Source organism: Mytilus californianus, unplaced genomic scaffold (genome assembly GCF_021869535.1).
Source record: "Mytilus californianus isolate M0D057914Y unplaced genomic scaffold, xbMytCali1.0.p SCAF_37, whole genome shotgun sequence".
Taxonomy (NCBI): Eukaryota; Metazoa; Mollusca; class Bivalvia; order Mytilida; family Mytilidae; genus Mytilus; species Mytilus californianus.
This window is the reverse complement of record NW_026262687.1, coordinates 1,749,269-1,776,694: the sequence shown is the minus strand read 5'-3', so window position 1 is coordinate 1,776,694 and position 27,426 is coordinate 1,749,269. Positions and strand designations below refer to the sequence as shown.

The following is a 27,426-nucleotide window of genomic DNA, read 5'->3' as shown; positions in this document are numbered from 1 at the left end:
TTAACATTTCTTTTTTCTAGTCACCAATATTTGAGTAGACAGCTGTACTTAAGAATGTTGTTTTCATCAGATAATACCTACTTGTCATCTTCATAGACTAGAACCTTTGCTGTTTTCCTCTTTGGTCTGAAAAAAAAAGAAGTTTAAAGTAACATCAAATAACATCAAATTATTCTCTGTGAACTGAAATATTTTTCTGTTTGTTAATTTGTCATATGATATTGTAAAAAAAGTATACATGTGTGAAATTTTAAACAATCATCATGGATGAAACTAAAACTGAGAACAAGAATGATCGTTAAACTATCTAAAAAACTTTTTACCTCAATTTCACAGAATCAACATTATCTTCTAAGGCATAAACAGGACTCATTTCATTGTCATCACTGCTTGGCATTTCAATGTTGCTACAATTACAATTGTATGTTACTTACTATTTAAGAATTTAAGGGCATAAATACTTATTAAAGGTACCAGGCTTATAATTTTTTTCTACCCCAGACGCCATTTTGTCTAATATAAGACGCATCATGACGCTCGGATCAAAATAAATGTAAGACCAAATAAAGTAGAAAGTTTAAGCATACATTACATTAGCAAGATCAGACAATAATGAATCCAAATTCAAAATGTTGTTTTCGAAACGTTACTTAAGAAAAGCATCGAAAAATTACTGAAGTCATTTAATTGGTTACATTGAAATGAATGCATTTGCAATCGAAAACAAACATGCTGTATATTTAAAAAGTCGAAATCTTATGTTTTGACATATAAAAATTTGATGTGAAGAATAATTTGTATAATGTTTGGATGAAAGATGCAAAGAAATGCACAATGATGACCCAATAATCATACACTGTGACGTTTTTTAGCGCAAAAATCTTGAGCATTTGAAAATCTTTTTTGTTTTCTTCACATTCAAAATAAGCACATAGACCTCCCTTTTTTTTCTTTTGCAAACAACGTATTTATGTATGTGCCTGTCCCAAGTCAGGAGCCTGTAATTCAGTGGTTGTTGTTTGTTGCTGTGTTACATTTTTGTTTTTCGTTCATTTATTTGTACATTAATTAGGCCTTTAGTTTTTTCTTTGAATTGTTTTTCATTTGTCATTTCGGGGCCTTTTATAGCTGACTATGCGGTATTGGCTTTGCTCATTGTTGAAGGCGGTACAGTGACCTATAGTTGTTAGTTTCTGAGTCATTTGGTCTCTTGTGAAGAGATTTTTCATTGGCAATTACACCACATCTTCTTTTTTCTATTGTTTTGTACACGAATATTATATCAAAATTACTTTCAGATGATACATACTTGTTATTTTCCAAGAGTACTTTTGATGATTTTCCACCTCTTCCTCTTCCTCTACCACGACCTCTGCCCCGGCTGCCTCTTGTTTTGGATCTATAAAACAGACAGAAGATACAGATCAGATGAGCAGAAATATAAATGCAAATTGTACGAGTTTTATGTTTTGCAACAAGCCTGATGAGGAGAGATAATAAGATACTGGTATGACCGATAAAACTGTCTGTCTTACTTAAAACTGTTTGTGTTCCATTTAGTTAAGAATTCTCATTCTCAGTCAGTCATGTCAGTAGGACATAACATTTTTAATGGAAAATACCGATAATGTCTAAGACAATGTGCAGTAGCCAAAAAAAAAAAAAAAATCCACCGGAGTTATCATTATCAATTCAAAATCATTTAAATCACAGGCTGTTTAGAACTTTCCACATTCTTTTACTTTTTCTGTCCTGACAAATTGAAATTTAAAAAATAAATATGAGACAAACATTTCACCTTTCTGAAAAAAGTCTTTTCAACTCTCCTCTTCTTTTATGAACTTCTAAAGCATTAGGCGGTTCACTAGAAATACATAAAAAAATGATTATTTCAGTGTACATGCATGACAAGAACAAGATCTATTATAATTTAAAGTATTACTTTAGTTATTGTGAATATGAGCTTAGATACATAATATCTGGTTTCATCCTTTTAAATGACACATTTTGTTTATGTTTATTTTCTCTTTCTGCAATATGGGTTTCCTTTTCCACTAACATGACTAAAGTATTGTTAATGAAATGAAATGATTCACGATTGTCTTAAATCTTGACCTGACATAGATGAACTACATTGTGCAAATTTAACAGTGTTCTCTCCTGGTTTTAGATAATGTCATTAATCATGTTATGAACAAGTGTAGACACAGACCTGCATTCATAGTATTTAACATTCTGAGAGTATTGCAAGGCAGTACATAGTCCCCTACCAGTTGGAAAACAGTGTTCAAGAACAATATTCAAACCTGATCTGTAACTTGTCGTGTTAAATCTATATACCCTAAACCAAATCAATATCTTAAATCATGATGAAAAAAGTGTCGCAAAATGATTGCTTGAATTTTTATGTCGTGGGATCCAAGCTATGCAAAAAAATATCAGATCAGAACATGTCATGCTAAAACTTCATACCAAATCTTCAAGCATGACAAAAAAGTGTTAAAAACTGATCTGCCAGACTGACTGATTGACGGAAGAACCTATGGACAGACAGTGTACAAATCTATAGTCCACTAGGCATTGCCAGTAGGGAAATAATAAGACTCAACTTGTTTTTATTAGTACTTACATTGAAATATCATCCTCATTTACAGTTATATGGATATTTTCCAAATCTTTTCTTTGAGTTTCTGATATACTTTGTCCACTTCCCTGGGCAAATGAGTATGCTCCTTTTCCAGGTGTCAGGAAAGATGTTACTTTATCCTTTTTGATTACTGGCATTGTTGGTTTAACTCTATTTTCAAATGGTGGATATGTAGTCAATTTGTCTCCTTTTATAAATTTCTTATAAAGACTTCCATATCCATAGCACTTTTGTACGTGTTCTGATTTCCTTCTACTGATTATAAAGAGTGTATCAACTGGATCAAAAATTTGTTCTCTTTCTAATTTAAGAGCAATTTGTTTCAGCTTGGATACAGCTCTTGATTTAGCTGCAGCCAATGCTGTTCTTTTGTGTTTTCTTTCATCAATTTTGTCTGTATAATTAACTTTAACCCCTGGTTTTTTCTTTTTGTATCTATATGGATGTTTTTTTGCCCGTGGAGAGCTAGGAGCCTCCACCACTCTCTGCCTCACTTCTGTAACTTAAAAAGAAAAAATGAAAATTATAAATATGTCATTAAGTGCAAATGCTAAAAATCTTCAATGAATTTCTTTCCATGATATGCATTGGGTAAACTTTCTTAATATGTTCCTCAATTAACATTTAGTTGTTATACAGATGTAAATATAAAAAAGAAGATGTGGTGTAATTTCCAATGAGACAACTCTTCACAAGGGACCAAATGACATAAGTCATCTCATGTACATTGTGAGATTCATGAATATTTGATTTCATGGTGCTAAGTAAATTTATGAGTACTAATAAAATTCTTTAATGGGTTTGCAGTCAATAATATTCCTCAGTAGTCTAGCTTCAAGATAATGTCCTATTGTACTATATAAATCAATGTTCAAGTCAACTCTTTGTCTATGACTTGTGCAGTCAACAAATCATTTGTGTGACATGCTACATGCTCATATGCACAGGTAAAATATTTTCCCCAATAAAAGCGTATTTATACAGGAGCCAGTAGTTACTGGCAAATCAACCAAATTTATGTATTCTAGCAAATCCCCCAAATAAAACCTTTTATTTTGAACAACTTTTTTTTTCTAAATTGGTGAAAATTTTACAATACAGTCAAACCTGCCTTAACAGTCACCTGCCATGAATGGCCACTTTCAGACCCCCCCCCCAAACGTTTTCTCTAAATAATTTAACTCTTTTCAGCGGCCACCTGTCCAAAGCGGCCAGTAGTCACCTTATTTTCGTCAGATTATGTACTGCAAGTGTGTAAAGTTTCATCAATACCGATCAAGCTGTTGAGAAGTTGCCTTTACGAGACTTGTTACCACATATGGCAATATTAAACTAAGGTCAATTATCTCCCTTGAAATATTTTGAACCAGGATTATTTTCCTTCTTGCACATTCTTAGGTTGTGTTCTGCAAGTGTGTAAAGTTTCAACAACATTGATTAAGCCCTTTAGAAGGAGCTGCGCTTACGAGACTTGTTACCACAAATTGGGGTGATTCCTATATACCCCCCCCCCCCCCCCCCCCCAAAACTTTGTTTGTGGGGGTATAAAAAAAGTGAAATGAAAAACTAATGAATATATGAATACCTTGCATGTATTCTAATTCTTGTCTTCCTAATAAAAAAAAATCAGGAAGATTAACACACCAACAATCATTATGGCTGTACTTATGGGATACACTAAGATATACATGCGATCTAAAAAAAGATAAAGTTATATAACAATTACAACATACATCATGCAATATTTTAAAGACTAGCATTGTAAAAAAGATCATGCTGATTCACAGTTCATTCATCATTTTCATGACTTTGTAAGAATAATCGAGTTTTGTACATTCATGACAGTCATGACAGTAGGAATTATTAATAGTTATGGGCCAAGGTATCAGAGAAATTAGGTTGAATTGACAGTGTCACATGCTACCAAATAATATGTCTGACTTTATATCTTGGCATGCGTAACCATGCAAATTGTACCTTATTTGATCTTCAAATTCTGTGTCAAGAGTTTCCATGACTCTCTTCAATTCTTCCAAGAAGTTTAGAAGTTTTGTTTTCCCCTTGGTTTTAACCTCCTGCTCATAGATATAATTGTGGTAGTCAAACTGAAAGGGGTCAGGAATTTTGTTCAACATTTTATGTATTTCTTTTTGGATTTGCTTTATAGTCATATTTCCAAAGCTTTGCAATTTCTCTCTTTCACTCGGGGTTATTGGTAATGGGTGCTTGAATGTTGATTGTTCTTCAAATATCTCTCCCAGAAATTCTGTTCTTAGCATAACTATTCTTTTCTTTGTTGACTCTTGTACAAAGTTTACAAGTCCTTCATCAAGGGCCATTCCGGAGATGGAAGTGTGATCTTTTTCTTTATCCAAATAATTGCTCCTACGGAGACAAGTTCTATATGCTGTTATTGCATCCTCAATACCTAGTGGTCTTGATACATATTTGGTGGACTGAATACCAAAAAGGGAAAGAGAGTGGTCTTTAATTTTTTCTAATGCACGATTGTTTCTGCAGACTGTTTGCCAAATGATATCTGTTGGCATGCCTTTTGGTATCCATGCCTTTAGCTGTTTATTTTTTTCCTCTAAAACAAAGTCTAAATCTTCACCTGCAGAGGGGTTACCACTTGTAGTAATAGATGCATAAAGGTCATTTAGTTCCCTGACATCGTCTGGCATCATTCGGTCCTGTATTGTATCGTATAGTTCAATCTTCTGGTACTTAGGGTGGTTCCTGCCATGGAATAGTTCCTTGGTCATGTATTTGGAACTTTTCATTAAATCTGCATTGTTCCTACGAGTTGCCATTCGAAAATTTACTATTCCCTGTGAAAATTTGCAAACTTGATCTAACATGTATTTGAAATTTTGATAATTTCCATATGAGTATTTCTCTATGCTTGATGTCAAGAATCCTTTAGCTGTGGGGGGACATCTAGAAGACAAGCAATTTCTAACATATGGAAGGACCAGCTCCTGTAAAGAACTCAGATGGAATATGAGTAGCAGGCGCCAACTTTTATGATGGTCCTTACAGGATTTAGCAAACTGCTTAGAGGAATCTGTACAGAAACCCATAATTTCACATAAAGTTTCTAAGAATGGAGTCCAGTTCAGTTCAAAAAAGGACTTAACAAGATTCATTTCGTAATGGCCAGCACCAATTCTAAGATACATCCAGTCAAACTCATGCATAAACTGTTTCTGTGATCCTTGATGAGTTTGCTCACAATGCCTTTCATACAAATCTCTGGAAAGAAATGATTCATGGCAGCCTGTTATGGCACAAACTAATGCTTCTTCTTTCAGTTTTTTGATAATTAAGTAAGGCAAACCATCACAACAAACAAACGTCCAATGACGTTTATTCCCACCATATCTATGAATTCCATTCTCCTCCCCAATTTTCCTCAAGACAAGTGCGACTGACTTTATACTATTTGGGTTGCAGTACACTGGGTCCGTCAAAACTAATTCATGTTTTCCTTTATGGTTTGTAGTGATATGGTCATATTGAGTAAATTCAGTTGTGACAGTGCTTACTTTGCTTTGGTCTTCATCGTGAATGAATACTAGTTTTGGAATCTTTTCTTTTTTCTTTGGATCAGGTTTTGTGTTTTTCTGGTCAAGTTTAGCCTTTTTGATACCTTCCCTTTCATCACAGCCAGTACATTTCTGTTTTCTTTTTGAATTGAGGGTGCCACATGAGGCACATTTGATGTAATTTTCTTCAACAATATCCTGTCTAACTTTTAAGTCAATTGGATCTTCAAAACAACCATCCATGTCTTGCTGTTCAGCAAGTACAACTTCAATAGCATGGTCTATAAAATGATAAAGCTGTTCATTATGGTCAGTTTCCATTTTAACATACAGTTCACTGACTTGATCAATCATACAATTTATCACAGATCTTAGCTTGACTTCCTTATCATTATGATATGAACTATTTTCTCCATTTTCACTTTTATCCTCAGATGATGATTTATTCGTCATGACATTATGGCCCTGAAGATTCAGTTTCACTTCAGGTTTAAGAGCTAGCTCATCTTGCAGTGTTTTACCAATAGAGTGCATGTTTAATTCTAAAAATCCTTTGTTGGTTATAACAGAAACTGGTACCTTATTGCCAGGTTTAATTGAATAAGTTTTGCCAACTACCTGTTCATTGTCAAATACATTCATTAAATCGTTAGATGGAAGTTGTACTGGTTGACTTCCCTGATCTTTCAGCCAGTTTGTGACAGTTTTATAATGACCTGAAGGACTTGAGTTTCCAAAGATATCAACGACAACCTTGCTACCTGTCATGGCATATGATGTGAGGTTTGCTAAGAATGATACTGGGGAAATCAAATTTCTGCTGCATAAATAATATATGTGTTCTACTGCACGTGATACTATGAGAGCATCTCTGGGATTTTTTTCAAGAGCATTGACACCACAACCAGCTAGGCCAAGTAAATATGCCGTGACACTTTGGTCTCTCTTCTTCACCCAATCAAAGATGTCAAAACTGGACATTGCTTCCATGTCTTTGTACATAAGGAAAAAAGAATCAGCATCTCTGGAAATGGATTGTTTTTGTTTCCTTCCTAAACATTCACACAAAATTGATAAACTGTTTGTTGGTAATAGATCTAAAAATTTGGAAAAGAAATCATCATGCTGTTCTTTGCTACTGCTTGATATGACATGTTGAATATGTTTTAAAAGAAGCATTATATCAGTTGTTTGGTTTGCATTCCCAAAATTTACAGTAATTACTCCATTGTCTGTCGGACCCAAATCTTGGCTCATATTCTCAGATATATCACACTCTTGTATATAGTCAATGGAATCTTGATTTTCAATGTTGACATGTTTCAACTTTCTTTTCTTTGGTCTACCTTTGGCAGATGGCTCATTGATAAAACATATCACACAATCTTTACTATGAGGAAGGTAAAATTTTAATTTAATTGATTGTAATGTTTGTAAAGATGAAATGTCTGTCCCACTTCTGTATCTGTATAAATGTCTTGAACATGTGTGGCACACATATAATGGGAAGATTTCCTTTGGTTCACCCTCAACATTTATGCCAAATAAAGCTAAAATTTCCCTTGCAAAAGATAGTTTGTTATACTGCTTCGAAATTACTTTATGACATAAGCGACAAAAGTTATTAAGTTTATCAATATGTTTTTTAAGCTCATCTGAACATTCAATTAATACAGCAGACTGCAGTCCAGCCATTTTAAATTTTTATTATCTGATTGTGCATATAAATGCCATATCAGCACAACGAACAAGAAAAAATGAATGTCTATTCTGCAGGATAAAGTCAAATGAAAGTAATCTTGAGGAAAACAAAACAACTAAAACTCTCAGTGTCTGAAATGGTATTAATACTATGATTGATTTTCTTTGTGAAATCACAGAAAAAATGGTGAGGTTAATAAAGTGTTAATATTTATATATACAATGCATACAGAAAGTAATGAGACAAAGGAGAAGCTTCAGGACATGAATTAAAACACTTATTCATTCAATTCTATGCGTACTTTACATGTACATGTATTATGATAAACAAATGCAATGGATCTTTAGCACTCACAGGCATGATAGACAACTGTTTGCAGTCTTCACGCTTAACCACAAGTCCTACGGCATTGGCTTGTAAAATTGCTTTCTGACTTGTAAAATTCTTCTCTACAAGCCAACAGAATCCAACTTAAATTTTGAAAAAAATGAGCTTTGGGCTTGTGGACTTAAAAGTTAACTGTGAAGGCTGTGTTTGTTTTTAATGACAACAGTGACAACCCCATGATATTGCAATAATAATTACTAAGTCAATATAGACTGGCCTTAGTGGACACTGCAATCAGTCATGGATACATATGTAAGAACTAAAGAATAAATTGCTTCGCTAAGCGCAGCTCGATACGCCCGCAGAGGTCCAACCATGAACAGTTGGGGCAAAAATGGAAACAATATTCAAGCTTGATACAGGTCTGAATTTGGATTGTATTAAATATTTGACATATTATAGGTTTCTGAAAAAAGTAGTCAGAGAACTTGAAATTGGTTATATGAATTGAATTTATATTCAATTAAAGACTTCTTGCTGGTGTGCAATACACTGTGCTGTTGCGCAATACTTAGTAAATCTGTTGTCAGACTATAAACAATTAAAGTTCAATCAATTCTCAATGTCATATTAGAAATTTATGAAAATGTAAAGGGAGCTTACATCAATAGATATAAACAATTCACCAAAGTTTCATGAGAATTGCTGACAGCATTTTTGAGTTATTGTCCGAAAACTGGAAAATCCCCCCTTTTTTAATGAATAAAACCCCATAACTCAGAAATGTAAAATGTAAAATTTATAAAATTCTAAATGGAGCTTACATCAATAGATATAAACAATTCACCAAAGTTTCATAAGAACTGCTGAAAGGATTTTTGATTTTTTGTCCAAAAACTGGAAAATCCTCCTTTTTTTATGAATAAAACCCTGTAACTCGGAAACGTAAAAACTCAAATATAAATAAATCAAACGGGAGCCCATGTCAATAGATGTAAACAATTCACCACAATTTCTTGCAAGTTGGTGAAAGCATTCTTGATTTATTGTCCGAAAACTTGAAAATCCCCCTTTTTTTAATGAATAACACCCCATAACTTGGAAACGTAAAATCTAAAATTTATAAAAACGAAAAGGAACTAAAGTCAATAGATATAAACAATTCACCAAAGTTTTATGCAAATTGGTTAAAGCGTTTTGGGGTAAATATCCGAAATGTTGACGAGGGACGGACAACGGTATACCATAATACATCCCATAAACAGGCGTATAAAAACTGGACTTGTACTGTCCTTTGACAATAGGCTCCAATAAATTAACTGCCCTATACATACCAAGGTGGTCAGGTGTGTTCCTTGTCATGTCTGTACCTTGTAATCCTGGGGAGTTCATTGTTAAACTGAAAAATTTAACATAGTGTACATTAATTTAATGCCATGAATAGTTTAGCATGACACAACAATCCTGTAACCAAATAAAAGAAACTGCCATGATATAAAATATAAGAATGGACAAAGTTCTTATTTCATTTACCTATTTAAGTAAAGACTTCTTTCTTTTCCAAGTAAATTTAACATGTGTTTATTTTTTCTCTCTTAAGTCAGTCAAAGATATTGCAGTTTCTTCAATTTTCATACCGATACTCTGAAAACACCCATATTCTTGCTACAATATCTGTACATTTATCATGGCAAACTCTAACACAATGTCTTTCTTGATAAAGAATAAACTTTGTATCATTTAATTGTACATGTATGGTGCTCAACCATCATATATAAAATTTCATTAAAACCCACTCAATGATTTAGAATGAGTTGTGCTTACAAGGTACATGGACGTATGGACAGATTAAGTGACTTGGAAATACCTATACATCAAGGTGTTCCCCCTTTAGAGTAAGAGAAAAAGGACGGATGTAAAAAAATAGATTTTTTTTTTGTTGACAAACAAAATTTGTGAGAAACTGAAATATTTCATCCAAATAATTTTCAATTAAAACATCTATTTAATTTATTTATTTCTTTACCTACACAGGTTTAGATTTTTTTACCTGTTTAGGTAAAGATTTCATACCAAATGGCTTAAATATAAGACTATAAGACAACAATATGGCTATGTTGTATTTAGGGCAATTCCACATTGTTTCATCAGATGAATCCTTTTAATAAAATTTGACTGTCACAATTACAGCAGCTGAAGCAGAAAACAAATAAACTGTAACCAAATAAAAGAAACTGCCATGATATAAAATATAAGAATGTTCAAAGTTCTTATTTCATTTACCTATTTAAGTAAAGACTTCTTTCTTTTTCAAGTAAATTTAACACGTGTTTATTTTTTCTCTCTAGTCAGTTAAAGATATAGCAGTTTCTTCAATTTTCATACTGATACTCTAAAAACACCCATATTCTTGCTATGATATCTGTTCATTTATCATGGCAAACTCTAACACAATGTCTTTCTTGATAAAAAATAAACCTTGGATCATTTAATTGTACATGTACTAAATGTATGCAGATCTGTTAAGTTCGACACATATAAATACATGTATGGTGCTAAACTTTCATATATAAAATTTCATTAAAACCTGTTCCATGATTTAGAATGAGTTGTGCATACAAGGTACATGAACATATGGACAGATTAAGTGACTTGGAAATACCTATACATCAAGGTGTTCTCCCTTTAGAGTAAGAAATAAAGGACGGATGTAATAAAATAGATTTTTTTTGTTGACAAACAAAATTTGTGAGAAACTGAAATATTTCATCCAAATAATTTTCAATTAAAACATCTATTTAATTTATCTATTTCTTTACCTACACGGGTTTAGATTTTTTTACCTGTTTAGGTAAAGATTTCATACCAAATGGCTTAAATATAAGACAACAATATGGCTATGTTGCATTTAGGGCAATTCCATATTGTTTGGTCAGATGAATGGTTTTAATAAAATTTGACTGTCACAATTACAGCAGCTGAGGCAGAAAACAAATAAACTGTAACCAAATAAAAGAAACTGCCATGATATACAATATAAGAATGGTCAAAGTTCTTATTTCATTTACCTATTTAACATGTTTAAGTAAAGACTTCTTTCTTTTTCAAGTAAATTTAACATGTGTTTATTTTTTCTCTCTAGTCAGTAATTGATATTGCAGTTTCGTCAATTTTCATACTGATAGTCTGAAAATACCCATATTCTTGCTACAATATCTGTACATTTATCATGGCAAACTCTAACACAATGTCTTTCTTGATAAAGAATAAACCTTGTATCATTTAATTGTACATGTACTAAATGTATGCAGATCTGTGAAGTTCGACACATATAAATACATGTATGGTGCTAAACTTTCATATATAAAATTTCATTTAATAAAACCTGTTCAATGATTTAGAATGAGTTACATGATTACAAGGTGCATGGACGAATGGACAGACTAAGTGACTTTGAAAACCCTATACATCCAGGTGTTCTCCCTTTAGAGTAAGAGAAAAAGGATGGGTTTGATAAAACAGATTTTTTTGTTGGTAAACAAAATTTGTTAGAAACTGAAAAATTTCATCCAAATAATTTTCAATTAACTAAAGCATCTATTTAATTCATTTATTTCTTTATCTACACAGGTTTTGATTTTTTTACCTGTTTAGGTAAAGATTTCATACCAAATGGCATAAATATAAGACAACAATATGGCTAAGTTGAATTTAGGGCAATTCCATATTGTTTCATCAGATGAATAGTTTTAATAAAATTAGACTGTCACAATTACAGCAGCTGGAGCAGAAAACAAATAAACTGTAACCAAATAAAAGAAACTGCCATGATATAAAATATAAGAATGGTCAAAGTTCTTATTTCATTTACCTATTTAAGTAAAGACTTCTTTCTTTTTCAAGTAAATTTAACATGTGTTTATTTTTTCTCTCTAGTCAGTTAAAGATATTGCAGTTTCTTCAATTTTCATACTGATACTCTAAAAACACCCATATTCTTGCTACGATATCTGTTCATTTATCATGGCAAAACTCTAACACAATGTCTTTCTTGATAAAGAATAAACTTAAGTGTATCATTTAATTGTACATGTACTAAATGTATGCAGATCTGTGAAAGTTTGACACATATAAATACATGTATGGTGCTCAACCTTCATATATAAAATTTCATTAAAACCTGTTCAATGATTTAGAATGAGTTGTGCTTACAAGGTACATGGACATATGGACAGATTAAGTGAACTGGAAATACCTAAACATCAAGGTGTTCTCCCTTTAGAGTAAAAGAACTAGAGGCTCTCTAGAGCCTGTGTCGCCCACCTGACTCTACTTTGGTTTTAGAAATCATGTAAAGATAGATAAAAATCATAACAGATACCCAAATAATGGTTGAGGCCAAATTTTGATTAATATTGGTCCCTTTATTTAATAAAATATCCTGGTGGCCATCTTGAACAGTAAATCGGCAACAAAGTAGAGACACTTGGTCACCTCTTCATAAGGAACATTCATGCCATGTTTGGTTTCATTCCATTCAGTGGTACTCTAAAAGAAGACATTTGTATGTATTTCCCATAGGGTCCTATGTTAAAAAAAGCCCCCCGCAGGCGGCCGTCTTGGATGATGGATCGGCTACAAAGTAACAACACTTGGTCAGCATATCATAAGGAACATTCATGCCATGTTTGGTTCCATTCCATTCAGTGGTTCTCTAAAAGAAGACATTTTTATGTATTTCCCATAGGGTCCTATGTTAAACTAAGTCCCCCGCTGGCGGCCATCTTGGATGATGGATCGGCTACAGAGTAACAACACTTGGTCAGCACCTCATAAGGAACATTCATGCCATGTTTGGTTTCATTCCATTCACTGGTTCTCTAAAAGAAGACATTTGTATGTATTTCCCATAGGGTCCTATGTTAAACTAAGTCCCCCGCTGGCGGCCATCTTGGATGATGGATCGGCTACAAAGTAACAACACTTGGTCAGAACCTCATAAGGAACATTCATGCCATGTTTGGTTTCATTCCATTCAGTGGTTCTCTAAAAGAAGACATTTGTATGTATTTCCCATAGGGTCCTATGTTAAACTAAGTCCCCTGCTGGCGGCCATCTTGGATGATGGACCGCCTGTAAAGTAACAACACTTGGTCAGCATCTCATAAGGAACATTCATGCCATGTTTGGTTCCATTCCATTCAGTGGTTCTCTAAAAGAAGACATTTTTATGTATTTCCCATAGGGTCCTATGTTAAACTAAGTCCCCCGCTGGCGGCCATCTTGGATGATGGATCGGCTACAGAGTAACAACACTTGGTCAGCACCTCATAAGGAACATTCATGCCATGTTTGGTTTCATTCCATTCAGTGGTTCTCTAAAAGAAGTCATTTGTATGCATTTCCCATAGGGTCCTATGTTAAACTAAGTCCCCGGCTGGCGCCCATCTTGGATGATGGATCGGCTACAAAATAACAACACTTGGTCAGCACCTCATAAGGAAGATTCATGCCATGTTTGGTTTCATTCCATTCAGTGGTTCTCTAAAAGAAGACATTTGTATGTATTTCCCATAGGGTCCTATGTTAAACTAAGTCCCCCGCTGGCGGCCATCTTGGATGATGGACCGACTGCAAAGTAACAACACTTGGTCAGCATCTCATAAGGAACATTCATGCCATGTTTGGTTCCATTCCATTCAGTGGTTCTCTAAAAGAAGACATTTTTATGTATTTCCCGTAGGGTCCTATGTTAAACTAAGTCCCCCGCTGGCGGCCATCTTGGATGATGGATCGGCTACAAAGTAACAACACTTGGTCAGCACCTCATAAGGAACATTCATGCCATGTTTGGTTTCATTCCATTCAGTGGTTCTCTAAAAGAAGTCATTTGTATGCATTTCCCATAGGGTCCTATGTTAAACTAAGTCCCCCGCTGGCGGCCATCTTGGATGATGGATCAGCTACAAAGTAACAACACTTGGTCAGCACCTCATAAGGAACATTCATGCCATGTTTGGTTTCATTCCATTCAGTGGTTCTCTAAAAGAAGACATTTGTATGTATTTCCCATAGGGTCCTATGTTAAACTAAGTCCCCCGCTGGCGGCCATCTTGGATGATGGACCGACTGCAAAGTAACAACACTTGGTCAGCATCTCATAAGAAACATTCATGCCATGTTTGGTTCCATTCCATTCAGTGGTTCTCTAAAAGAAGACATTTGTATGTATTTCCCATAGGGTCCTATGTTAAACTAAGTCCCCCGCTGGCGGCCATCTTGGATGATGGATCGGCTACAAAGTAACAACACTTGGTCAGCACCTCATAAGGAACATTCATGCCATGTTTGGTTTCATTCCATTCAGTGGTTCTCTAAAAGAAGTCATTTGTATGCATTTCCCATAGGGTCCTATGTTAAACTAAGTCCCCCGCTGGCGGCCATCTTGGATGATGGATTGGCTACAAAGTAACAACACTTGGTGAGCACCTCATAAGGAACATTCATGCCATGTTTGGTTTCATTCCATTCAGTGGTTCTCTAAAAGAAGACATTTGTATGTATTTCCCATAGGGTCCTATGTTAAATTAAGTCCCCCGCTGGCGGCCATTTTGGATGATGGACCGACTGCAAAGTAACAACACTTGGTCAGCATCTCATAAGGAACATTCATGCCATGTTTGGTTCCATTCCATTCAGTGGTTCTCTAAAAGAAGACATTTTTATGTATTTCCCATAGGGTCCTATGTTAAACTAAGTCCCCCGCTGGCGGCCATCTTGGATGATGGATCGGCTACAAAGTAACAACACTTGGTCAGCACCTCATAAGGAACATTCATGCCATGTTTGGTTTCATTCCATTCAGTGGTTCTCTAAAAGAAGTCATTTGTATGCATTTCCCATAGGGTCCTATGTTAAACTAAGTCCCCCACTGGCGGCCATCTTGGATGATGGATCGGCTACAAAGTAACAACACTTGGTCAGCACCTCATAAGGAACATTCATGCCATGTTTGGTTTCATTCCATTCAGTGGTTCTCTAAAAGAAGACATTTGTATGTATTTCCCATAGGGTCCTATGTTAAACTAAGTCCCCCGCTGGCGGCCATCTTGGATGATGGACCGACTGCAAAGTAACAACACTTGGTCAGCATCTCATAAGAAACATTAATGCCATGTTTGGTATCATTCCATTCAGTGGTTCTCTAAAAGAAGACATTTGTATGTATTTCCCATAGGGTCCTATGTTAAACTAAGTCCCCCGCTGGCGGCCATCTTGGATGATGGATCGGCTACAAAGTAACAACACTTGGTCAGCACCTCATAAGGAACATTCATGCCATGTTTGGTTTCATTCCATTCAGTGGTTCTCTAAAAGAAGACATTTGTATGTATTTCCCATAGGGTCCTATGTTAAACTAAATCCCCCGCTGGCGGCCATCTTGGATGATGGACCGACTGCAAAGTAACAACACTTGGTCAGCATCTCATAAGAAACATTAATGCCATGTTTGGTATCATTCCATTCAGTGGTTCTCTAAAAGAAGACATTTGTATGTATTTCCCATAGGGTCCTATGTTAAACTAAGTCCCCCGCTGGCGGCCATCTTGGATGATGGATCGGCTACAAAGTAACAACACTTGGTCAGCACCTCATAAGGAACATTCATGCCATGTTTGGTTTCATTCCATTCAGTGGTTCTCTAAAAGAAGTCATTTGTATGCATTTCCCATAGGGTCCTATGTTAAACTAAGTCCCCCGCTGGCGGCCATCTTGGATGATGGATCGGCTACAAAGTAACAACACTTGGTGAGCACCTCGTAAGGAACATTCATGCCATGTTTGGTTTCATTCCATTCAGTGGTTTTCTAAAAGAAGACATTTGTATGTATTTCCCATAGGGTCCTATGTTAAATTAAGTCCCCTGCTGGCGGCCATTTTGGATGATGAACCGACTGCAAAGTAACAACACTTGGTCAGCATCTCATAAGGAACATTCATGCCATGTTTGGTTCCATTCCATTCAGTGGTTCTCTAAAAGAAGACATTTTTATGTATTTCCCATAGGGTCCTATGTTAAACTAAGTCCCCCGCTGGCGGCCATCTTGGATGATGGATCAGCTACAAAGTAACAACACTTGGTCAGCACCTCATAAGGAACATTCATGCCATGTTTGGTTTCATTCCATTCAGTGGTTCTCTAAAAGAAGTCATTTGTATGCATTTCCCATAGGGTCCTATGTTAAACTAAGTCCCCCGCTGGCGGCCATCTTGGATGATGGATCAGCTACAAAGTAACAACACTTGGTCAGCACCTCATAAGGAACATTCATGCCATGTTTGGTTTCATTCCATTCAGTTGTTCTCTAGAAGAAGTTCAAAATGTAAAAAGTTAACGCCGACGACGGACGACGACGGACGACGCCGGACGAAGCCAGACGACGACGGACGACGGACGACGGACGCCAAGTGATGAGAAAAGCTCACTTGGCCCTTCGGGCCAGGTGAGCTAAAAAGGACGGATGTAATAAACATGATAAAACAGATTTTTTTTGGTTGACAAACAAAATTTGGAAGAAACTGAAATATTTCATCCAAATAGTTTTCAATTAAAACATCTATTTAATTTATTTATTTCTTTACCTACACAGATTTAGATTTGTTTACCTGTTTAGGTAAAGATTTCATACCAAATGGCTTAAATATAAGACAACAATATGGCTATGTTGCATTTAGGGCAATTCCATATTGTTTCATCAGATGAATGGTTTTAATAAAATTTGACTGTCACAATTACAGCAGCTGAAGCAGAAAACAAATAAACTGTAACCAAATAAAAGAAACTGCCATGATATAAAATATAAGAATGGTCAAAGTTCTGATTTCATTTACCGATTTTTATAAAAGTAAAGACTTCTTTCTTTTTCAAGTGAATTTAACATGTGTTTATTTTTTCTCTCTAGTCAGTTAAAGATATTGCAGTTTCTTCAATTTTCATACTGATACTCTAAAAACACCCATATTCTTGCTACGATATCTGTTCATTTATCATGGCAAACTCTAACACAATGTCTTTCTTGATAAAGAATAAACCTAAGTGTATCATTTAATTGTACATGCACTAAATTAACCCGAATAATTCAGTCCCTCCCCGTGATCGACTCTCCCAGTCGCTAGGGCCTGAACTCTTTATACGATAAAAAAGTGTCACGAATCCAGGATTTTGATTGGTGCTCTCTGTGAGAGAGAGCCAATCAGCTAACAGCTAAATGTTATCGAGATAGGTCAATCCCGAGCTAATTCCGAATGATTTTTTGACGATTTTTGGTTGACTAGGCCTTCAGGCGTTAATGTAGCCATCGTAGAGCAGTGGAATATAACGACTGAGTTATTCAGGTAAGTACTAAATGTATGCAGATCTGTGAAAGTTTGACACATATAAATACATGTATGGTGCTCAACCTTCATATATAAAATTTCATTAACACCTGTTCAATGATTTAGAATGAGTTGTGCATACAAGGTACATGGACATATGGACAGATTAAGTGACTTGGAAATACCTATACATCAAGGTGGTCTCCCTTTAGAGTAAGAAATAAAGGACGGATGTAAAAAAATAGATTTTTTTTGTTGACAAACAAAATTTGTGAGAAACTGAAATATTTCATCCAAATAATTTTCAATTAAAACATCTATTTAATTTATTTATTTCTTTACCTACACAGGTTTAGATTTTTTTACCTGTTTAGGTAAAGATTTCATACCAAATGGCTTAAATATAAGACAACAATATGCATGGCTATGTTGCATTTAGGGCAATTCCATATTGTTTCATCAGATGAATGCTTTAAATAAAATTTGACTGTCACAATTACAGCAGCTGAAGCAGAAAACAAATAAACTGTAACCAAATAAAAGAAACTGCCATGATATAAAATATAAGAATGGTCAAAGTTCTTATTTCATTTACCGATTTAAGTAAAGACTTCTTTCTTTTTCAAGTAAATTTAACATGTGTTTATTTTTTCTCTCTAGTCAGTTAAAGATATTGCAGTTTCTTCAAACCTGTTCAGTGATTTAGAATGAGTTGTGCTTACAAGGTACATGGACATATGGACAGATTAAGTGACTTGGAAATACCTAAACATCAAGGTGTTCTCCCTTTAGAGTAAGAGAAAAAGAACGGATGTAATAAACATGATAAAACAGATTTTTTTTTGTTGACAAACAAAATTTGGGAGAAACTGAAATATTTCATCCAAATAATTTTCAATTAAAACATCTATTTAATTTATTTATTTCTTTACCTACACAGGTTTAGATTTTTTTACCTGTTTAGGTAAAGATTTCATACCAAATGGCTTAAATATAAGACAACAATATGGCTATGTTGCATTTAGGGCAATTCCATATTGTTTCATCAGATGAATGCTTTGAATAAAATTTGACTGTCACAATTACAGCAGCTGAAGCAGAAAACAAATAAACTGTAACCAAATAAAAGAAACTGCCATGATATAAAATATAAGAATGGTCAAAGTTCTTATTTCATTTACCTATTTAAGTAAAGACTTCTTTCTTTTTCAAGTAAATTTAACATGTGTTTATTTTTTCTCTCTAGTCAGTTAAAGATATTGCAGTTTCTTCAATTTTCATACTGATATTCTGATAACACCCATATTCTTGCTACGATATCTGTACATTCATCATGGCAAACTCTAACACAATGTCTTTCTTGATTAAAAATAAACCTTGTATCATTTAATTGTACATGTACTAAATGTATGCAGATCTGTGAAGTTCGACACATATAAATACATGTATGGTGCTAAACTTTCATATATAAAATTTCATTAAAACCCATTCAATGATTTAGAATGAGTTGTGCATACAAGGTAAATGAACATATGGACAGATTAAGTGACTTGGAAATACCTATACATCAACATGATCAAGGTGTTCTCCCTTTAGAGTAAGAAATGAAGGAAGGATGTAATAAAATAGATTTTTTTTTTGACAAACAAAATTTGTGAGAAACTGAAATATTTCATCCAAATAATTTTCAATTAAAACATCTATTTAATTTATTTATTTCTTTACCTACACAGGTTTAGATTTTTTTACCTGTTTAGGTAAAGATTTCATACCAAATGGCTTAAGTATAAGACAACAATATGGCTATGTTGCATTTAGGGAAATTCCATATTGTTTCATCAGATGAATCCTTTTAATAAAATTTGACTGTCACAATTACAGCAGCTGAAGCAGAAAACAAATAAACTGTAACCAAATAAAAGAATCTGCCATGATATAAAATATAAGAATGATCAAAGTTCTTATTTCATTTACCTATATAAGTAAAGACTTCTTTCTTTTTCAAGTAAATTTAACATGTGTTTATTTTTTCTCTCTAGTCAGTTAAAAGATATTGCAGTTTCTTCAATTTTCATACTGATATTCTTATAACACCTATATTCTTGCTACGATATCTGTTCATTTATCATGGCAAACTCTAACACAATGTCTTTCTTGATAAAGAATAAACCTAAGTGTATCATTTAATTGTACATGTACTAAATGTATGCAGATCTGTGCAAGTTTGACACATATAAATTCATGTATGGTGCTCAACCTTCATATATAAAATTTCATTAAAACCTGTTCAATGATTTAGAATGAGTTGTGCTTACAAGGTACGTGGACATATGGACAGATTAAGTGACTTGGAAATACCTAAACATCAAGGTGTTCTCCTTTTAGAGTAAGAGAAAATGGACGGATGTAATAAACATGATAAAACAGATTTTTTTTTTGTTGACAAACAAAATTTGGGAGAAACTGAAATATTTCATCCAAATAATTTTCAATTAAAACATCTATTTAATTTATTTATTTCTTTACCTACACGGGTTTAGATTTTTTTACCTGTTTAGGTAAAGATTTCATACCAAATGGCTTAAATATAAGACAACAATATGGATATGTTGCATTTAGGGCAATTCCATATTGTTTCATCAGATGAATGGTTTTTTTAATAAAATTTGACTGCCACAATTACAGCAGCTGAAGCAGAAAACAAATAAACTGTAACCAAATAAAAGAATCTGCCATGATATAAAATATAAGAATGGTGAAAGTTCTTATTTCATTTACCTATTTAAGTAAAGACTTCTTTCTTTTTCAAGTAAATTTAACATGTGTTTATTTTTTCTCTCTAGTCAGTTAAAAGATCTTGCAGTTTCTTCAATTTTCATACTGATATTCTGATAACACCCATATTCTTGCTACGATATCTGTACATTTATCATGGCAAACTCAAACACAATGTCTTTCTTGATTAAAAATAAACCTTGTATCATTTAATTGTACATGTACTAAATGTATGCAGATCTGTGAAGTTCGACACATATAAATACATGTATGGTGCTAAACTTTCACATATAAAATTTCATTTAAACCCATTCAATGATTTAGAATGAGTTGTGCATACAAGGTACATGAACATATGGACAGATTAAGTGACTTGGAAATACCTATACATCAACATGATCAAGGTGTTCTCCCTTTAGAGTAAGAAATGAAGGATGTAATAAAATAGATTTTTTTTTTGACAAACAAAATTTGTGAGAAACTGAAATATTTCATCCAAATAATTTTCAATTAAAACATCTATTTAATTTATTTATTTCTTTACCTACATAGGTTTAGATTTTTTTACCTGTTTAGGTAAAGATTTCATACCAAATGGCTTAAATATAAGACAACAATATGGCTATGTTGCATTTAGGGCAATTCCATATTGTTTCATCAGATGAATGGTTTTAATAAAATTTGACTGTCACAATAACAGCAGCTGAAGCAGAAAACAAATAAACTGTAACCAAATAAAAGAATCTGCCATGATATAAAATATAAGAATGGTCAAAGTTCTTATTTCATTTACCTATTTAAGTAAAGACTTCTTTCTTTTTCAAGTAAATTTAACATGTGTTTATTTTTTCTCTCTAGTCAGTTAAAAGATATTGCAGTTTCTTCAATTTTCATACTGATATTCTGATAACACCCATATTCTTGCTACGATATCTGTACATTTATCATGGTAAACTCAAACACAATGTCTTTCTTGATTAAAAATAAACCTTGTATCATTTAATTGTACATGTACTAAATGTATGCAGATCTGTGAAGTTCGACACATATAAATACATGTATGGTGCTAAACTTTCATATATAAAATTTCATTTAAACCCATTCAATGATTTAGAATGAAATGTGCATACAAGGTACATGAACATATGGACAGATTAAGTGACTTGGAATACCTATACATCAACATGATCAGGGTGTTCTCCCTTTAGAGTAAGAAATGAAGGAAGGATGTAATAAAATAGATTTTTTTTTTGACAAACAAAATTTGTGAGAAACTGAAATATTTCATCCAAATAATTTTCAATTAAAACATCTATTTAATTTATTTATTTCTTTACCTACATAGGATTAGATTTTTTTACCTGTTTAGGTAAAGATTTCATACCAAATGGCTTAAATATAAGACAACAATATGGCTATGTTGCATTTAGGGCAATTCCATATTGTTTCATCAGATGAATGGTTTTAATAAAATTTGACTGTCACAATTACAGCAGCTGAAGCAGAAAACAAATAAACTGTAACCAAATAAAAGAATCTGCCATGATATAAAATATAAGAATGGTCAAAGTTCTTATTTCATTTACCTATTTAAGTAAAGACTTCTTTCTTTTTCAAGTAAATTTAACATGTGTTTATTTTTTCTCTCTAGTCAGTTAAATATATTGCAGTTTCTTCAATTTTCATACTGATATTCTGATAACACCCATATTCTTGCTACGATATCTGTTCATTTATCATGGCAAACTCTAACACAATGTCTTTCTTGATAAAGAATAAACCTAAGTGTATCATTTAATTGTACATGTACTAAATGTATGCAGATCTGTGAAAGTTTGACACATATAAATACATGTATGGTGCTCAACCTTCATATATAAAATTTCACTAAAACCTGTTCAATGATTTAGAATGAGTTGTGCTTACAAGGTACATGGACATATGGACAGATTAAGTGACTTGGAAATACCTAAACATCAAGGTGTTCTCCCTTTAGACATGTTTAGAGTAAGAGAAAAAGGACGGATGTAATAAACATGATAAAACAGATTTTTTTTTTTGACAAACAAAATTTGGGAGAAACTGAAATATTTCATCCAAATAATTTTCAATTAAAACATCTATTTAATTTATTTATTTCTTTACCTACACGGGTTTAGATTTTTTTACCTGTTTAGGTAAAGATTTCATACCAAATGGCATAAATATAAGACAACAATATGGCTATGTTGAATTTAGGGCAATTCCATATTGTTTCATCAGATGAATGGTTTTAATAAAATTTGACTGCCACAATTACAGCAGCTGAAGCAGAAAACAAATAAACTGTAACCAAATAAAAGAATCTGCCATGATATAAAATATAAGAATGGTCAAAGTTCTTATTTCATTTACCTATTTAAGTAAAGACTTCTTTCTTTTTCAAGTAAATTTAACATGTGTTTATTTTTTCTCTCTAGTCAGTTAAAGATATTGCAGTTTCTTCAATTTTCATACTGATACTCTAAAAACACCCATATTCTTGCTACGATATCTGTTCATTTATCATGGCAAACTCTAACACAATGTCTTTCTTGAAAAAGAATAAACCTAAGTGTATATCATTTAATTGTACATGTACTAAATGTATGCAGATCTGTGAAAGTTTGACACATATAAATACATGTATGGTGCTCAACCTTCATATATAAAATTTCATTAAAACCTGTTCAATGATTTAGAATGAGTTGTGCATACAAGGTACATGGACATATGGACAGATTAAGTGACTTGGAAATACCTATACATCAAAGTGTTCTCCCTTTAGAGTAAGAAATGAAGGACGGATGTAATAAAATAGATTTTTTATGTTGACAAACAAAATTTGTGAGAAACTGAAATATTTCATCCAAATCATTTTCAATTAAAACATCTATTTAATTTATTTATTTCTTTACCTACACAGGTTTAGATTTTTTTACCTGTTTAGGTAAAGATTTCATACCAAATGGCTTAAATATAAGACAACAATATGGCTATGTTGCATTTAGGGCAATTCCATATTGTTTCATCAGATGAATGGTTTTAATAAAATTTGACTGTCACAATTACAGCAGCTGAAGCAGAAAACAAATAAACTGTAACCAAATAAAAGAATCTGCCATGATATAAAATATAAGAATGGTCAAAGTTCTTATTTCATTTACCTATTTAAGTAAAGACTTCTTTCTTTTTCAAGTAAATTTAACATGTGTTTATTTTTTCTCTCTAGTCAGTTAGATATTGCAGTTTCTTCAATTTTCATACTGATATTCTGATAACACCCATATTCTTGCTACGATATCTGTACATTCATCATGGCAAACTCAAACACAATGTCTTTCTTGATTAAAAATAAACCTTGTATCATTTTATTGTACATGTACTAAATGTATGCAGATCTGTGAAGTTTGACACATATAAATACATGTATGGTGCTAAACTTTCATATATAAAATTTCATTAAAACCCATTCAATGATTTGTAATTTTTTTTACTGATTTCTATCACTGGGATCACCTCTGGCCGCTGTAAAATGCATTTTTGATGCTATCTGTGGGAAAGTTAAGTTTGCATTGTTGAAAATGTATTTATCAAAGTTAGTCTGTATGTTAGGTGTAGATGCTCAAACATGATGTTACATCAATGTTTTTTATGTCAACTTCTGCGAAAACAAAGGGATACATATATGATTAGGGAGAGAAACAGGTACATGTAGTTTTCATTCTTTCTGTAACTGAAAATCTTCCTCATAAAAAAGAGCACCTCAAATGAAGAGTTTTATGAACCAAAGTTGATGTATCTATTACACCTATTAAAAATGTGATATTAAGATATGATATTAAAGTAGTCTTCTACCAAAACAAAATTTTATGTACTAACATAATGAAGGTACTAAAAAAAATTAGATTTTTAAATATAATTAAGAAGATGTGGTATGAGTACCAATGAGACAACTCTCCATTTAAGTCACAATGTATTTAAAGTTAACAATTATAAGTCAAAGTACGGCCTTCAACACAGAGCCTTAGCTCACACTGAACAGCAAGCCATAAAGGGCCCCCAAAATGACCAGTGTAACACAATTCAAACATGAAAACCAACAGTATAATATATTTACAAAACGAGAAACGAAAAACGTCTATGAAACATAGCAGTGTTCTAGCTACACAGTTTAAACAGGGCGCAGCGCCCGCCCTTTTTTTATTGACGCCCCTGCCTTTTTTCTGCTGTTTCCGGGGCGCCCTGCCGTTTTTATCGCCAAAAAAACTGGCATTTTTCTGCCTTTGAAATACATGTGTACCGGCAAATTCATAATTCTTCTATGAACAGGAAGTTAAGCTAGCTGTGAAAACTGTCAAATTAAGTGACCCATTAAGTGCATGGCTTCACCTGACAGCTTTGGTGTCAAACACATCGTTAATTAACACCAATTACCTAAGCTTTAGGTGATAAATAATTTGTGTATTTCGAAAATGTTTGACAAAAAAAATTTAGTTACTTCCCCTGTGTTATCACCTTTCACAATATACTCCTTAAGTTTATGATCATTTAGGTAAAAAGATTTAATCTTAAACAAATTGGATGCAAATGCATATCAGAATATTACTTTTAATTATTTTTTACCTGAACATGCTGAAAACACTATAAAAATTAATAAATGTGTATAAGTGGAAGATAAAATGAAAGTCTCGGTTCTTTACAACAGGTGTTGGCGTAAGGCAAGGGGATGTTTTGAGTCCCAATTTATTGAAGTCTATATATGGAGTATGTAGGTGAAAAAGTATTGTAATATATATCTTGGATACAGATAATAAAACTGTAGTTAAGAGTTGGATTATGGAAGGGAAAGTTGGTCGTAATACTTAATACTGATCAAAGGTGGTACAAATGTACACATTCAAAATTAGTAAGACGAGAAATTAAGATATAACAAAATATGATAACATGAAATTACAGATACTGTATATACATTACAAATTGTGTATAAAGACCAACTTAACACACAAATAAAGATTTGAGAGTACTCGCAGTTAAAAGCCAAAAACAATCAACAAAAAAAAAAATCATATATCAGAGACTAAAATCAATCAAAACACATCCCAGGGATTTAGTATTTTAACGCCATGGACAATCAAATAAAACATGATTTGTGCAATACTACCAAAAAATGTATATTAAAGTATCAACAGGTAAAATGTAGTAAGATCTTTATGATAATTCTTTTGGTTGCTTTAATAGCTCCGGTCAATAATCAAACGGTATTTAAGTGGAAATACTAACCTGTCTCGAACCGGGAGATGTTGGCTGCAATAAGAATTTATTTACAAAAAAAAGTTCATATATCTCAGCCGTTATTGATTGTAAATTCATGATGTTTTGTTTTTGACATTTGTCTACCGTGGAAGAAAAAAAGGAAAGGAGGGCTAATAGCTTAACTTACGACTTCGACCATGGTTCAACTGTATTACAGTATACGTTTTACCTCAATCAAACGCTCTGCCTTATTGTAATAAAATGCTCCGCTGGGCGCAGCTTGATACGACCGCAGAGGTTGAACCCTGAACAGTTAAGGCAAGTATGGACACAACATTCAAGCTTGATACAGCACTGAATTTGGATTGTGATTAAATATTTGACACAGCATAGTTTTCTGACACAGAATGAATGTGGTCTAAGAACTTAAAATTTTTTAATTTACCTATTCAACCCATATCATTATTGTTTGCTTTTATATAATGATATAAATATAAATCAGAAATAACCAATTTAAAATGGAAAATTCTAAAGAAAAAAAAAAAAACCTCCGCTAAATTTTTTAAACCCCCTTATGATTCATCACCCCCAAACTCAATCCCAGCCTTCCTTTTGTGGTATGGTACCTTGCAGTACAATTTCAGAGAGATCCATACACTTGAACACAAGTTATTGTCTGGTAACTAGAAAAATGCTTGTTTTTAGGCCCCTTTTTGGCCCCAAATTCCTAAACGTTTAGGGCAATTACCCCCAAACTCAAACCCAGCTTTCCTTTTCAGATATGGAACCTTGCAGTACAATTTCATAAAGATCCATACACTTACACACAAGTTATTGTCCTGAAACTAGAAAAATGCTTGTTTTTTGCCCCTTTTTTGCCCCTAGTTCCAAAAATATTGAGGCAATTACCCCCAAAATCAATCCCAGCCTTTCCTATGTGGTATGGTACCTTGCAGTACAATTTCAGAGAGATCCATACACTTGAACACAAGTTATTGTCTGGAAACTAGAAAAATGCTTGTTTTTAGGCCCCTTTTTGGCCCCAAATTCCTATACGTTTAGGGCAATTACCCCCAAACTCAAACCCAGCTTTCCTTTTGAGATATGGAACCTTGTAGTTCAATTTCATAAAGATCCATACACTTACAATTAAGTTATTGTCCTGAAACTAGAAAAATGCTTGTCTTTTGCCCCTTTTTGGCCCCTTCTCCTAAAATTTTGAGGCAATTACCCCCAAAATCAATCCCAGCCTTCCCTTTGTGGTATAGTACCTTGAAGAACAATTTCAGAGAGATCCATACACTTGAACACAAGTTATTGTCTGGAAACTAGAAAAATGCCATTTTTGGCCCCTTATTCCTAAACGTTTTGGACTATTACCCCCAAACTCAATTCCAGCTTTCCCTTTGTGATATGGAACCTTGTAGTTCAATTTCAGAAAGATCCATACACTTACACACAAGTTATTATCATGAAACTAGAAAAATGCTTGTTTTTTGCCCCTTTTTTGGCCCCTAATTCCTAAAATTTTGAGGCAATTACCCCCAAAATCAATCCCAGCATTCCCTTTGTGATATGGAAACTTGTGGTACAATGTCAGAGAGATCCATACACTAACACACAAGTTATGTCTGGAAGTTACAAAAAATGCTTATTTTTGGCCCCTAATTCCTTAACTGTTGGTACCATAACCCCAAAATCAATCCCAACCTTCCTTTTGTGGTATTATTGAACCTTATGGTAAAATTTCATGGAGATCCATTCACTTAAACTAA

At 33.3% G+C, this 27,426-nt stretch overlaps 1 protein-coding gene across 1 annotated transcript; it reads right to left on the bottom strand.

Annotated features, from left to right (window-relative positions):
- Positions 1–17: 17 nt before the first annotated feature.
- LOC127736798 (uncharacterized) lies at positions 18–2,784 on the bottom strand. Its single transcript, XM_052247397.1, has 5 exons — positions 2,630–2,784; positions 1,799–1,864; positions 1,310–1,399; positions 324–407; positions 18–126 (listed from the first exon to the last, which is right to left on the bottom strand). Exons 1-5 carry the CDS (start codon positions 2,782–2,784, stop codon positions 78–80), a joined length of 444 nt encoding a protein of 147 aa, XP_052103357.1. The 3' UTR covers positions 18–77.
- Between the last annotated feature and the right edge of the window lie 24,642 nt (positions 2,785–27,426).